Source organism: Aspergillus niger (assembly GCF_000002855.4).
Source record: "Aspergillus niger supercontig An08".
NCBI classification, from domain to species: domain Eukaryota; kingdom Fungi; phylum Ascomycota; class Eurotiomycetes; order Eurotiales; family Aspergillaceae; genus Aspergillus; species Aspergillus niger.
Window position 1 is genome coordinate 2879115 of NT_166524.1, and position 16527 is coordinate 2895641.

Here is a 16527-nt window from a genome sequence, read left to right on the forward strand (position 1 = left end):
CAATGCAGGAGGAAGACGATGCAGGAGGAAGACGATGCAGGAGGAAGACGATGCGGGAGGAAGACAATGCAGGAGGAAGACAATGCAGGAGGAAGACAATGCAGGAGGAAGACAATGCAGGAGGAAGCTCAAACACACTTGTCGTATTGAGATTGGGTAGCCAAGACTTTTCGCCGTAAAATGGGGGAGGCAACGTACGTGAGCAAAGGCTAAGATATCAAAGCCTATACTTGCGAAGCATACGACTCTGGTCAATAGACTGTGAGGGATACAGTCGTCTCTCGTTCAAGGCAGGGGCAGATCAACCACATGGATAGAGGCACACGCCGTGGATTCTGCAAATTATACGAGGCAGCCTACCACTCCATATTGGAAACGCTGAAAATGACTCCTATGTCTGTATTGGCTTCTGGAATGGATAAAAGGCACTAGACTGCCCGTACATTCGGTCTACAGTACTCATTCAAGCAGCCTTTTACTTGCAAAAGTTCCTTGAATCGTCCTTCAATACTACACACCGTCGAGAATGTCCGGTTTGTCCGCTGCACCCCGTCTATCAACCAGAGACACTATATATCTGCTTCATCACGTCTTCCTGCCCCCCCAACTGCCACAGGAAGATGATTATAACGCTACACATGAAAGTGCTCTGCTCGATAGCGTTATTGATGCCCTTGCTCTGTTTCAGGATTTTAGTCATGGGCAGGAGAGTGAAGTTGTTGACAGTGTCAAAGCAACGCTCACTCGTTTGAGAGCGACGCGCGATTCTCATGGGGACGTGAATCACGTCGAGCTTCGAAAGGCTTTAGAAAATTTGGACAATGCAGGTATGGCCAGCTATAGCCTAGCTGAAATCCGGAATGTCACTGACACGTGTTGTGTAGGAGGTGCTCTACCCGTGCATGTTCGTTGCCAGAATGCTGCGGTTTTAATGACCAGGCACAGCGATTCAATACATGTCGAGACGTTTGAACTATCGCCTCGGAACGAAGCCGTCAACACCACAGTGGGTCGACTACAACGCCAATTTCCTGGGCCAACTTTTGCTTTGGATCGAGCCATCTTCAACGAGCCAAATATGCAAACTACCATTGCGCACGCCCTCGAGAGCATGAGCCGCCAGCCTGCCCCGGGGACCAAGCCAAAAGTGAAGAAGGCGCAGCAGGAGCACGACGAGAATCGGGATACAACCGATCCGATGCTGGTTACAGAGTTGTTCACGACATTCCTGCGCCCACAATGCAGAACTGTGAACAGCTTGCAGGTCTGTAAGAACACAAGGGAAGAAGTCCTGTGGCTCAACAGTCTGCAACCTTGGAGACGGTCCGCCCTCTGGCTCCAGATTCGAGTTACGATCCAATTGGTAATGCGGAGGCTCTGCCAGCGCAAAGAAATCTCAGCTGACCTGTATAAAGAATTCATGATATTTTACATGAGTTCCATTCTCCGCCGCTGTCCCAGGGACATAAGCAGTGAGCACCGGTATATCATGAGTTCCAAAATCGTGCGCCGGTTACGAAAGGTTGATTTGGCGGATGATCATGCTTGGCTTCCGTTTGTCCAGTGTTCCCTTCAACAAGCGAAAGACGTCCTCGAAGAAAGATGGAGCAGCATCATCGCCCGTAACGCCTGCCGACCTGACATGTCTTCCTTGGCCCGACTCAACTTTAAGGATGACACGAATTGCTCACTGCCCATTCTTGATGAGTGGCTGCAGAGCATCAGAACCCGCCAAGACGCCTCAGTGCCGCCAGATGCCCACCCACAGTCTGGATTTTTAGAATTTGAGCCTGCAGAGCTCCCATCGCTCTTCCGATTGACGGACCCCGACTATCACGTCTACAATCTTGCTGCTTTCGAAGCGTGGGTTGAATTGAATCTTCAATCCTGGACTGAGACACATATTGGCTATGAAGACACCTGCGAACGGCTAAGCAGATTAGTCAATGCCTATTATAGTATTGCATCCAAATCGTACGCCTCTAATCCCGAGGCATTGTCAGCCATGCTTCTCACCATTCTGGAGCTCTGGATAGCTTGCGACAAATCCGCCGTCCATATTCATCCGCTGCTTCGCCAGTATAAGACTTGTATTCCGATCCATCTATTCCAGTCTCTCCTGCTACCTCGGCAACCCCAGCTTACCAGGTTGGCACACGCGGAAAGCTACATGCGTCAACGTCACCAGGGCGTCCAGTACAGAGATTCCAAAATCCTAACCGACTTTGGAACCCCTTCCTCCTTTTCCGTGCGCTACTTCAAGCAGTCCGCTGAACACCAACGTTTACTTGCCACCATTGAACAAAGAGCGGAGTCCGAGAAGGCTGCCAAGGTCGTGGAGCTGCACCGAAAGCATCAGCAGTACAGGGACTTATGTGCTCGGCGTGATGAGATTGAATGCACTTACTACGATGAGATAGTGGATAACCGGTTCCGCTTTACAGAGCGTCGTCATAGCCACTCGTGCCAGAGATGCCGGCTGGACCGCGCTGCGAAAGAGATCACAATTGGTGTTTATGAATGGCCTTTGTCTTCCAATCCCTTGGAAGCAGAATCCACGGTCTTCGAGTTGAAACTGCCCCGACCATTTGCATACTGGCGTGATCTCACTGCCTTCATTTTGCTTGATGTTTTGGGAATCATGTATGCTTCGAAAGAAACGCCTAGAGCTGAGTACCGACTAGGCAGCTACAGTGGCCTCTCCATGTTCTTTACCGCTGTCGTTGATTCCCCAAGGATTAGCCTTCTTTCCCAAGTTAAACCCCACCAAGCAACTCACAGGCGAAAGAACCACATTATCAATGTATCAGAGAGAGACGTTTGTCTTGCGAACGGTTTGCAATTCAAATACTTCGACAATGCCCGCCGCTGCTTCACTCACAACCTGGTCCAAACACATGCGATAGCAACGGCATGCACGTACAAGTTACCGCTATCCAGCTCATCTCTGCAGCCGTTTCTCTTCCGCCCAGCAGAGACACCTGACGGCCCGTCACCCAATACGGTCATTGCATCGCAACATACCTGCCCCGAGGACATGTCACTGGGGGAGTATAAGGCGCTCTGCTCGATGCCATTGGGCCTCCATATCCAGTGGCAGAACATCCTTCGGCAGCTCGCTGCACCCTCCGTGGTATTCAATAAGGTCGAAACGTGCCTTTTTACCCTGCAGATCATGCACCAGGCAGGGCCGCCATCACTCATGAATCCGATCCTGCGCGAAGGCCATCATGTTCTGAACGATGATTCGTTTGCAGCGCCTTTACTGCGAGAGATCCAGAAGACAGCGGCGGCAATCGAACAAAACTGGCAATCCGCAGAGGAGCTGAGTGTGTTGATCGCTCTCACCCAGAAAGTGTTGACCTGCTCCCCATCGGTCCACATTCAGAACGAATGCATAGAGCAGCTGGATGGCCTCCGGAAGATTTCATTCAACTGGGTGATGACTATTGGGGAGAAGGCCAGTGCTACGGGCAGCAATGATCACAGGAACAATCTGATTGCCTCCGCCGGTTATCTCGCGTTGATGTGCGTCGGCACGTTTGATTGCGAGAACAGCCACTTGAAGCGAATGCTCCGGAACGATATGGATGCCTCCATTTTAATCCATTGTAGTATGATCATTCATGACCGAAAAGGCCTTCTGAATAGGGTATCCAGCTGTTTACTGCCAATTCTCTACTATCGATGGCAGAACATAGCTTTTCGGGGACACCGCATTCTGGCACACAACATTGTCCATGGCCGCACGACCGCTCTCGACCGAGCGATCCAGCGGACTTGGGCCGCGTACCGACCGGGATCTCCTTGGACAGCAGCCTCGAGTGGCACTCAATGTTGCCTGCACGCCCAGATGAAGGGTGAATTCAGTGGTACCAGCGGCGTCGTGGTGTACGTTAACCTTCTCACGGGTCAGCTGCTCATCAATGGTCGTCCCCTGGCGCGGTTGCCCTCGGAGTTCGAGCGCCATAAAACATATCAATCCCTGTTTGGGCATTCCTTGGTGGAAGTGAGGCCTAGCGATTTTTCCGGCTTGGAATACTCCGCCCAGAGACTGCATATGGGCCAGACGATCTACCTGGGAAAACAGACCGTCCCCGAGCAGAGTGAATTCGATCTACGCATTCGAGCCGTGGATGGGAGTAGAGTCTGGGAATTCGTATCCCCGAGGCTTCTCGCGGCTGCTTTACCGGATGCCTTCGTGGAGGGATACGCCCATTGGTACGAGACCAATTGCGAGTATATCGAGTTTCGTCCTGTTAATGACCCATGGAAGCCATCACCGGCCTCTCACTGGCGATTGCAGCGCACCCGGCTGGGAAATAGCTGGCAGCTCACTCAGGGGAATGTTTCGTTGATTAGTAGGGGGAGCGAGACAGCGAGAGTCTTGTTTGATGTCTTTCAACCCATCGAAAAGGCCTCCAAGCTGCACTGCAAACTCCACCACGAATCTGACATGCTCGAGATCGAGATTCCCCGCCTGCGGCTGGGCTTTAATCTGCGATCGGGTCAACCGTCAATTGAGTCTCGCCAGTACCGCGGAATGGTCGTCGATCCTGATCAGTCGGTGGGCACTCTGATCGGCCTGCGGAACAAGCTCGTTTTGCTGGACCGAAAAACTCATCATCGGAGGGTTTTGATCCCGGAAGGTCAGATAAAATGGGAGCAAGACGGTGGCCACGTCACCGTCAAGGTTGGTTGGCAGGCAGCAACCAGCGTGCATGTGTATCTCGTGAACGGTGACATCGGCTGCTTGACGGACAATGGGACTCTGCAGAGTAAACTGGTACTGTGCTATCTGCATGCAGTCACGTCATTCTGCATCCCTGACCCCTTGACCAAGCACACAGGGACCGAACAGTCTCTGTCTATCCTTCGCTCAGCATCGATGCGGTCTTTTAATCAACTACAGCCGGACAATATCTCGATTCTAGAAAAGCTTGCGCATCTCACACCCCAGAGGAGATATTACCCTGCCAACGAGCGTGTAATGCAGACTGTTCAATGGGATCCCTTCCTAGGTTGTTTGGCTCAACATAACGAATTCCACAGCCAGGTAGCTGCGATATTTGGTCAACACCATCGGATGAGAATATTCAATGCGGCTTCACCGGGGACGGAGCCATCGCTACCTGCATTGAATGCAGACCTCCTGCAGCGGGATCGCATTCGCTCCTCAATCTTCCGGATCTCTGGTTTCGGCGCTGAGGACCACACGAATGCGGAGGACCGTCTGTATGAAGAACTGGGCCGGAAATACCAGTCAGAACGCTGTTCCCGCGTATTCACTCTCTGCAGAATTCTCTACGAAGATATTCCCTCTGCCGAGGACGACACGCTTGACTCCTTGGCTGCACGTCTTTGGAGGTTTATTACGCAGTCCAGCACAGTGCACGGAGTCAGTTCTTCGATCGACGCAACGCGGATCAAGTACGATGCGATGTGGCTCACGGAGACCGGCGAGTTTGTTTCCCGTCAGTGGTGCAGTATCCATCGGCTTCTCTGCTCGGAGACGGGTCGCCCAAACAGGTATGCGGTAATGCTGTGGTTGTCGACGTTGGCATTCTCCAGGAAGATAGACATGATTGTCTTGCACGTTCTTGCTGCGTTGTACATTGTACCCGGTATGGCCTCGATGACCTTACCAGCACAGGGTTTCTACCGGCCACAAGAAGGTTTCGAATTGAACATCGCCGAATTGAAGACTCGGATCCATTCAGCAAGCCGGAGCGTGACTCCCGAAGATGGCCTCTCTCCCAGACCAGCGGAATCGTATAGCACATTTCATGCGCGCGTGGCGAAGCTGAGAAAGACCAGGCGGAAACAGGCACTCAGTCATTTCATAACCGGCCTAGAGAGACAGTGGCCGACCCGATGTCCCTCACATCCCCTATCTGATGAACAGCCGCCATTTGCAGATTATTTTGACACACAAAAAGCGATGAAAGTGTCAAAGGCAGCAATGTCAACTTGGTTCGATAACCGAGAGCTGAGGCAGTACCTTGATAGGATTGCAGCCGTTTACACCGCCCAAAACATCCAACGCATCACAATCCCACCATGTCTCTGCCGGTGCTGGGAACGCCCCCCAGACCGACGGCGTGCTTTCATCTCCGTGGATGACATAGTGGACGGGTCTCTTGGTCCACCACCGGCGGTGGAAATGGAACCGCCCTCTCTACCACCTTGGTTGGGCAGTGGCACTACTCCTGACCAAAATCTACATCTCTCAAGCTTGGTCGATGCCCTAGGATCACAAGCGCGATCTCAATTCCAAAAGCAGTATATTGAGAGACTGCGGGCCAGTATGGCATCCCTGCAGGGTATCCAGCATATGGATCACCGCTTGCCCGATGACGACGTCCTTGAGACCGTCATATCCGATCATTTCCATCGCTGTCAAGAGCACCATGAGAAGATCAGCCGTGCAATCATGTCGAGGATGATGCTTTCCGATACGATGACAGGAGAGATCCATCCCGGATCACACACGAAGCGCAACATCCTGGGAACATTTGCCAATATCCACGTCTGGCCGAGGGTATCATCATCACAGCTTCTTCTCCATCAGCTAACACGCAAACGCTGGAATCACCTGCCTGAGCCCTGGAAGGAATGCTTGGTCGCGTATGGATGTTCCATCACGGCCCTCCAGCGGGCGAAGAGGCTCGTCAACGTGATGGGTCATCGCATGGATCTAGCCCGCGAACTGCAGAACCCCGGTCACACGAACTGGAACCCAATGGATTTCCCCGAGTCATTGCTGCTGGAGATCGAGAGTGGGGTGTTGATCCGGGACGTCCAGGAACAGATCGCGCGACGCATGCGAAATGCGCAGCCCGGACAGAATGTCGTCATGCAACTGAATATGGGCGAGGGCAAGTCTTCCATCATCATCCCCATCGTGGCAGCCGCTCTCGCAGACCGTTCATGCCTAGTTCGCATCATTGTCCCTAAGCCCCAGTCGCGGCAGATGTTTCAGATGCTCGTTTCAAAGTTGGGGGGCCTTTTAGGGCGGCGGGTGTATCATCTCCCCGTGTCACGCTCGTTGCGGATCGGGGAACCGGAGGCGGAAGAGATCAAATGGATGTGCCACGACTGCATGGCGGAGGGCGGAGTGCTCCTCGTTCAGCCCGAGCACCTCTTATCCCTGAAGCTGATGTGTCTCGAGTGCTTCATCACAGGGAAAGAGGCGGTTGGTGTATGTCTTCTGAGAATCCTGGATTTCTTCAGGACCTCCTCGCGAGACGTGGTGGATGAAAGCGATGAGAACTTCAGTGTGAAGTTCGAGCTGATCTACACGATGGGGACCCAGCGTCCGTTGGAGCTTAGTCCCCAGAGGTGGACTTTAATCCAAGAGATGCTCGGCCTGGTGAGGCAGTATGCTCACGCTATCAAGATGCAGTTCCCGCGGTCTATTGAGGTGGAGGAGCCGCATCCAGGCAGTTTCCCCAGGATACGCTTGCTCCGAGCGGATGCCATACATCAGCTGTTTGAACGAATTGCGGATCATATCTTCCACAACGGCATTGACAAACTGCCGATCTCAAGGCAGCCAGAAGCACAACGACGCGCGGCTATCGCTTATTGCCTTAACCCTGACCCGTCAAAACCGGAGATTGCTGCAGTGGAAAACCCAGATGCGTCTGGCTTAGGGGCCGGCAGCACGAGGGATCCTCTCCTACTACTCCGGGGTCTGCTGGCTGGCAACGTTCTGGCATTCTGCCTGGGACAAAGACGCTGGAGAGTCAACTACGGACTTGATCGCTCCCGGCAACCCCCTACAAGGCTGGCGGTTCCGTATCGTGCCAAGGATAATCCGGCACCACGGGCGGAATTCAGTCACCCCGATGCTGTCATTGTGCTGACGTGCCTGAGCTATTACTATGAGGGACTCGGCGACGAGGACCTGTTTCGAGCATTCGACCATCTGGTCGGCTCGGATCAAGCTGGCGCGGAGTATCAGATATGGGTCGATGATGCCCCGACTCTCCCCCCGGCTTATCGTCAATTAGTGGGCGTCAATCTCCAGGACCGGCTCCATTGCATGGAATGCATTTTCCCCTGTCTTCGGTTCGCGAAGGGAGCCATCGATTACTTCCTGGCTCATATGATTTTCGCCAAAGGCCTAAGAGAGTTTCCGAGTAAATTATCTTCTTCTGGATGGGATATCGGTGAGGTCAAGTGCCATCCCACCGTCGGCTTTAGCGGGACCAACGATTCCCGGGTTACCCTTCCACTCAGTGTGGAGCAGCTGGATCTACCTGACCAGAACCACACCAATGCGTTAGTTCTCGAATATCTCCTTCGACCAGAGACTGGCATTGCCCTGATTCCGACCCGAGATGACCTGTCCAAGTCCGATGCGCAGGTCCTTCTAGATATGGTGGCGGAACTGAGTTCACCCGTACGCGTGATTCTGGACGTGGGAGCTCGGATATTAGAGTTGAGTAACCTGGATGTTGCGAAGACCTGGTTAAAGATGGTCCGCGATGATGGTCGAACGCAGGCTGTGGTCTTTATCAACGACGACGACGATATTGCTGTGGTAGATCGGACCGGACTCGTCGAACTGCTGCAGACATCACCTTTCCAACGACACCTCGATCAATGCCTTGTGTTCCTTGACGAAGCACACACGAGAGGGATTGATCTGCAGCTACCCCTGAATTACCGGGCGGCGGTGACGCTGGGACCGAATATCACGAAAGACAAGCTGGTTCAAGGTGAGGGAGCCCCGCTGGAACGGTCAAATGCACGTCTCACTAACAGCTATTCACAGCCTGCATGAGGATGAGGAAGTTAGGCAAAGGACAATCAGTCGTTTTTTGCATACCGGAAGAGATCAAGTTCAAGATTCTGACTCTCTGTGGGAGGACCCACGAATCTGATCTTACCGTAGCAGACGTGCTCCGCTGGGCAATCTCGGAAACCTGGGACGATATGCAACGCAGCATACCTTTGTGGGCCGTGCAGGGAAAGCGATATCAGGCCCAGGCCCGTCAGTGGCGGGTGTTGCGACAGGACGGGCAAACCTCGATATCAACATCTCAGGCAGAGGATTTTCTGGAACCGGAATCCCAGTCGCTTGAACAGCGGTATAGTCCCGGTGGTAATCATGGCCTTTCTCTTTCCTCCCAATGCCCGGACGATGCGGACGCGCGGCGCATACTGGACCGATGCCGGGAGTTTGCAACTGTGAAGCTCTCGGCAGCGCAACTCCAGGAAGAGCAGGAGCGAGAGCTAGCCCCAGAGATTGAGCAGGAACGACAAGCTCAACGTCCGGCTCCTGCCGAACCGGAACCGCATTCTGTGCATCCTGATATACTCTCGTTCGTGACCACTGGATACCTGGATGCATCATCCGACGCCGTGAAACCAGCGTTTATGGTGTTGAAAGATACATCGGCGGCGAGATACCTGGATGTGGCCCAGTTCCCATCGGAGCTCCTTGTCACCGTTGATTTTGCGAGAACAGTCCGACTGCCTAGATTATCTGCCCGGGATAGTTATCAGCGTGCGGTGGAATGGGTCCTGATGAGCACCGGCCATCCCTCCGAGGACGGAACGCCCGTAGGGCACATGGTGATCATCAGCCCGTATGAAGCGGACAAGCTTCATGCTGACATTCGCGGCTCTAGCGCAGTAACGCTGCATGTATACGCACCTCGGCAGAACCAGAGTTCGTATCCTATCGATAAGCTCGATCTGTACACGATATCGAAAAATTTAAGCACAAGGCCCCTGCGAGTCCCTGAGAGCCTACGCATTCAACTGAACCTCTTTGCGGGCCAGCTCTATATTTCGTCGTACAACGAGTATTGTGAGATATGCCGCTTTCTAGGAGTTGCATTTACTGCCGCACCAGAGGGCTTGGTTGTCGCCGCGGATGGGTTCATCGTGGAGAATCAACAGGCAGGAGCCAAATTCACCCAAAGCCCCCTCAGGTTTCTCAAGGTGTTCTTGTCACAGATACGGAAGGACGGGCAGGAAATTGACAAGACCCACCTTGGGAAGATCCTAGACGGAAAACTGTTACTCATGGCGGACTTCCAAGATTTCAATGGAAGAGCTCGGACCATGCAGCTGAGCCTTCGAAATGCCCGATGAGATGTCTCGAGCGAACAGCATGATGGGACGGTAGGGAATGCGTTTTGATATACTAGTTATAATTTTAATGAAAATTATTAAGTCTGGTATTATTTAAGCATGATAATTTTTATTAGTTTAGTTATTATATTATAAACCAGGTTTATTAGACTAGTAGTAATTCTTATAATAGTTATAGAATTTTTATTAATATTTCTTGATATATTTAAAGCCTTATAATAGATTTTATAATGATAATTTAAATTTTATATACTTTTTTAATATTCTGAATATTATATTTAATAAAATAACAGTTTAGTAGCTGGATCAAGAATACAAGTTAGATTATAAAATAGTTTTTAGTTACTATTAGTTTAATCATAATAATAGATTAGTTTCTCCTATGCCTCCTTAATAATAGAGGTTAAATCTAGATATTTATAATTTTATTTATAGTTTTTTTATTATTTCTACTTGTGTTCTTGTTCTTCTAGATAGATAAAGAAAATATTATTTATATAAATATACTGCTACTTGTTTTATTATCTATTTTTTAAAAAGAGGATTTAATATTATAAGAATACTGCCACCCGCTCTATTATTTATTTTCTGAAAAAAAATTTAAATATTATAAGAATATTATTACCTGCTCTATTATCTTTTTCCTGAAAAGGAATTCTAGTACTGTAAAAATATTATAATTTACTTTATCATTTATTTTTGAGAAGAAATTCTAGTATTATAAGAATACTGTTACCTGTTCCACTATCTATTCTCTAAAAAAAAAATCTAAATATTATAAAAATATTACTACCTGTTTTATTATTTGTTTTCTACAGAAATTACAGAAGTTCAAATATAATTATAAGATTAATTTATCTTTTTTACTTTTTTTTATAATCTCTTTCTTTTTCTACTTTACCAGCTGCACGGAGGGATAAGAAAATAAGATATATTAAGAAAAATAATAATATAATTATATATAATACCTGCTTATTTTCTACTTTTTATTTTATTATTTATTTTCTATAATAATTACAGAAGTAAGAAGAGAGCTTTTATTATTATAAATATATTATTATCTATCTTATTTTCTATTGGCTTAGCAGGATTACAGAAACTAAAATATAATACTAAAATTATTTTTCTTTTCTTTTTTTTTATAATCATTTTTTTATTTTACTAGCTGCACGGAGGGGTGAGAGGATAAGATATACTAAGAAAAATAATCTTATAAATAAATATAATACTAGTTTATTTACTAATTTATATTATATTTCTGCAGAAAAAATACCATCTATATATAAAGACTATAATAAAATTATTAATTATAATATTACTTTTTTTTATTATCTGCTGGCTTGGCAAGATTATACAGATTTAAATATATTAATAAAGTATTATTTTTTAATTATTTTATTTTATTCTAATAATATTATTATTATTTTTATAATTTACTGCCTAGCACATAACCTTTACTTTTTTATAAATAACTGTAGGTATATATACAGACTATTATATATTAATATTTTTATAGAAAGAAATATTTCTTGAAAGTATATAATCTAGATAAAGTAAATAATATATAATATTAAATAAAGAATATATATAATTTGAGTTTTCTAGACTATAGAATGTATAGAATTCTTAGAATCTACAAGAAGAATATTAATATATTACTTTGTATAATACTTATTGGAGTAATATTTATTATTATTATATTGTGATAGAATAATCGAGCTATCGGGGTAAAAGTCATCGGGATGACGTACTAAAGTGGTTATGCGAGTCGTGAGGTCATCGATAGAGGTTCTACACCTCCCCGACACCTATAAGGTGTCAATTCCTTGTAAGGAGCTACTGATCCCTCAAGGATCAGTCTATCTCGTGGATATAGGCTACCTTTGTCATTACCAATATAGAGTGTTTAGTGGCCGATTCCTTACCTAGTCGACAGGCTTCCTACCCTGACAAGTAGATCCTATCACAAATATTTATTTTCATAATATTTAATAGACTTAATTAGGCTTAGAATCTATAAAAAAGAATATTAATCTGACTTAAATCTTTGTTACATATGCTAACCCAATTGAATTTCTATTATATATACTAACCCGATCAAATTTCTGCTATATGTACTAACTATATTTAGAAAATATTACTACTCTTTTTGAATACTTATAACTTTATAGAATAATTAATTGAAGAAATAAAAACTATATTATTATATTTCTTGTGAAAAGCTCTATCGAATGATACTACTTATGAACTTATCGGACATTATTTGACTGTTGTCCCGTTGAGAATATTTCCCTACTAGATTATAGAGTAACCAGAGAACATAGGCATACTGCAAATATGAGGATGAAGTTGCCGGCTTCGCGTAAGATTTGGTTTTTGTCCGGCTTATGCCTCCTCAAGCCGCAGGTACTGACGTTTTCGTATCTCCACTCTAATGGATATCTCGGTTAAGAGGACCGTGCTCGATTGCATATTCCCATAACCGGACGATGGAAACCATGCCGCTGATATTCGTCCATACTGCCCGACTAGCCGGGAACGACTGACCAAGTCTCCCCAGTAAATATAAGTCCTCCATCCAACCTCAACTGTTCCGGGTCAAGATACACGCTCATGCCAATGTTATCCCCACATATACCAAACACGCGTAGAATCATGTATACCTCTGAATGGTCGCTCCTGTTGTGCACTGCCCGCATCTGGGTTTAGTTAGCGGGTATATGTTGCCGATGGTTGTCAACACACTCACTCTTTCATATTGATACTTGCTCATGTAGAAAGGTGTTCTCAAAGGCCCTGTGGTCGTTTTGACTTCAATGTAATATTTCGGATGCTTGTCCCTCCATTCTTCAGCGTCAAAATATCCGTGATCAATGAGCAGGGCCGTGAAAATGCCCTCGGTATCGTCATATGCAATGTCTGCTGTCTCTCCCCCATACCAAGGTTTCATGTTGGCATAGTCCGGGTGGATTGTGACATATCTACGAATTGTACTCTGCCAATTCACGTCACTCCAGTCTGTTAGAGCTGGGTCCAGCCGTGTAAGTAATTCGAAAACCTGCGAGAATATTAGTCACACTTTAAACCTTTACCCAAAAGAAGATAGCGGAAATGCAACGTACATATAACTCTCCTGCGGCGCCAATCTTCTTGTCTCTTTCGTGCTGGTTGTCTGGGCGGAACACATTCCTTATATCAATGCCATCGAAGTCATCGAATCGATGGCAGATTTCTTCTCCCGACAGCGCTTCATTCAGTTCGCTCATGTTGAGCGGTCCACTCGAGGGAAATGTGGCTCGTCTCGCAGCCAAAAGCACCCGAGTGAGGAGCGTTCGGTACTGCATATTTTCCTGCGCTGTATGGTCATGTAGCGAGTACAGCAGCGGTGGACGGTTGCGATTGGAGTTGGGCGAATGGTAGGCCATCGCAGTTTGTCGAAAAATCACTTGCTCGGAGGAAGCGCCTGAGGGTCGGCGATTCAGATGGGGAGACAGGGTGATAATATCCGGTGAGATTAGTGGAACCTCAGCGGCAGATCGATCCTGACTTCGTGACCGTTGAGGTGTTATTTGATCATCAATGCTATCAACGTCAATGCCAGGGTCTTCGTTGGGCACGTCAATCTCGATGATACCCTGGCGCTCCAAAATAAGGTCGATAGCGGAAGGATCGATACTCAAAACCATGGAAATTACAGTTACTGCATTGCTTTCGATGTTGTCAGGAATTTGAGTGGCCGGATCCCGCATGAGCCAATCGAGCAGGTGCTTAGGCAAAAGGTCACAGAAGCAAAGTTCTTGGGCCTTTTTGTCTTTCGGCACATAAACAACGAGACCAGATGGCTCTTCACTGATGTGCAATTTTCCAATCAATTCTTCAACATCCGCCACGACGCCATCTTGGGAGATTCTCAGAATTGAAAAAACTCCATCCGTGGCTTCAATCCTGGCCGTCCGAAGCAACTCGTACAGCCCCGATGGATTCGTACAATACCTCGGGCTATTGAATGTGGCCGCGACTCTGGCATATAGAAGGGACATGAGCAATCTAATCAAAACTTAGAATTTTGGTCAACTCACCGGAGGATTGCATGAGCCTTTCTTCTCAAGTCCCGGTGGGGCGCTGAAATTAGTTGCGTTGCCTCGCCAGAGAAGGAAGTCAACTCCTTGATGGATGCAGATAAGTAGCGATGTGTGAGATTTGTCCACTCAAAAAAACCTTTCAGACGACGCACTTCTTCGAGACTGAAGTCAAGAATCTTGATCCTGCCTCTAAATTGTGATGCCAGGTGTTCCCGGTCAGGAATCGCGAACTCCGTAGCAGCAGACGTGAGTCCTTTCGTTCCATCTGGATAAACGACAGGAAACACCGATCTTTCCAGCAGTAAATCTGGGTCAACATAATCTCCGTCTGTTAGAAGGAGAGCATTGAGAGACCAGATCTTACTTTTCGTCTCGTCGATTGCTGACTCCGAGCTTGTTTCTAACAGCTCATCATATACCATCCGAAGGGTGAGTGTGTTGACCCCTAAAGTATCGATAAAGAAATCTTTCAAGTCCTCGTAATGGTCATTCAGGGTGACCTTCCCACGTATATCTGTAGTACTTGACCACAAACACTCGGAGATTTTGTACCAACCGGGTTCGCCGTTTGTGATCACAAAAATCAGGCTTTCATCCTCAAATTCGCGCCTAAAAATAGAAGTTTAGTTCTTTGATGCAGTCCCAACTAAGAAAAAGGACGTTGATACTTGCCGCAAATCATCAATAGAGAAAATTTCCATTTCAGATAGGTACTTGTACATATGGAAGATTTGGTCGAAGTCCACGCAGTGGTTCTGGCTCCGCTCTACCAGTTCCCCTGTCAGATCTGACCATGAGGCATCTGGAATGCTCAATATATGCCTGAAGAATTGTGAAAGATGTTCGAGTTGACCTTCTCCGACAACTTGCTCGAAGACGTATTTGAGAGAATACTTGGAAATCATATTTGGTGGTGCGTCCCATAGGCATTGCTCAAGACCGGCCCATGCTGCATCGTAAGGATCATCCTCTTGGAGTTCAGGAACGAAAATGTAGTCACCGTCTGAAAAAAATAACCTCGAGTTGAAGGTTAGCAGACAGTTTTGGGTATTCGCAGGCGTTGGGCTTACTTAATTTTGTCTCCAGCGACCACTCTGTCCTCGGCAGCAAGATGCTTTGCGCCAATTGCAATATACAAATCCCATACTCGCTCATACGAGGTAAGTGCGGATTCATCAGGGTTGGCGCTCTGGATCCAATACAGCACATTAAGCAGAAAACCCATGTCGTCGTCCTTTCCGACTGAGAAATCGTTGTGAAGAAAAATCCACTTGGAGTAGAGTTCCTCATCTGGAAGTTCTTCAAGGTATAGGAACGGGAAAGGTTCATCTTCCTCCATAAAACGATGACAAAGCGCCCGAAGGTTGGATAGAGGCAAATATGTTTCGTCAAGCTGACAGTCATCAGGCAGGTCCATGTTGCAAAGCCTTCTTGCATTCATGCTTTGGATTTCCATGATGAGATCAGCATTTTGGCGCAGTTCGGAGCTTTGATATTTCCAGAGGTACTGCAACAGTCCCAGAAGCTTTCCCGGGCAAGTTTCCGCGATATAGGTCCAGCTGTCTGAAAGAGAATCACCATCGGATGAAACAAGACTTAGTCGTTCGCGAATTCCAAGTGAAGTGACTAACCATGCTCGCCACGATGGGTAGTCTGAATGAGGCCTTGATGGAATGCTCTCAAAATATGTTGAATCCATGAGCAATACTTCCATGCCCTGGGAGTACTCCGTTGGCCCTAGGAGGGCCTTTGGTCCATATGGATGGCTGTGCGGGAGGTAGATCTCTTCTTCGTGTGGATTATTCATAGTACCATGATCGCAGTAAACACAAACATTGCAGAAATCTTCTTCAATCTGACGACGATCGTGTGTCAGATACAAGTAACGCAGATGAACTCTCGAATCTTCGATGCAAACCCCGTTGCACAAGGGTCTATAATTCGCCAGTATTGCAGATCGAACTGCACTAACCGACAGCTCCACGGCTCCCAAATGTATGAAAAGCGCTCTGCGGTCTTCATTGGCAACCGCTGCTGGATCCAAGATGCGAAGATCGACGTCAGCCGGGATGTCTATTTCACCAGTCTTTGGTAAGTATACCGGACCGCTGTTAATAGGCACCCATTCGCCATTTCGTAGAGGAAGAATAGCAAGCTCATTGAGAGTACGCATTCCATCTTCGTCCTCGTTTGCAATCGTCGACAAAACTTGTGAAATGCGGGAGTGGAAGTCTGCGCTGGTAACATGTGACTTGACTCTGGAGGTAGAACTTTCAAGATCACTTTTCAACATTCTGAGGATTAGGTTAAAAGACCCCACGCCGAGTCCGTACTC

General features: G+C 47.5%; 2 protein-coding genes across 2 annotated transcripts; one reads left to right on the forward strand and one right to left on the reverse strand.

Annotated features, from left to right (window-relative positions):
- Window positions 1-526: 526 nt before the first annotated feature.
- An08g12160 (uncharacterized protein) lies at window positions 527-10110 on the forward strand (the record flags this gene model as incomplete). The annotated part of the gene is made up of 2 exons (XM_059749500.1): window positions 527-8726; window positions 8783-10110. The coding sequence occupies 2 exons, from the start codon at window positions 527-529 to the stop codon at window positions 10108-10110; spliced, it is 9528 nt and encodes a 3175-aa protein (XP_059601275.1).
- A 2528-nt stretch (window positions 10111-12638) lies between these two features.
- Window positions 12639-16527, reverse strand: An08g12170 (uncharacterized protein; the record flags this gene model as incomplete). Its single annotated transcript, XM_059749501.1, has 6 exons — window positions 12639-12809; window positions 12860-13168; window positions 13233-14157; window positions 14190-14801; window positions 14985-15209; window positions 15263-16527. Coding segments are annotated over 6 exons (3507 nt in total), but the record flags the coding sequence as incomplete, so codon positions are not given.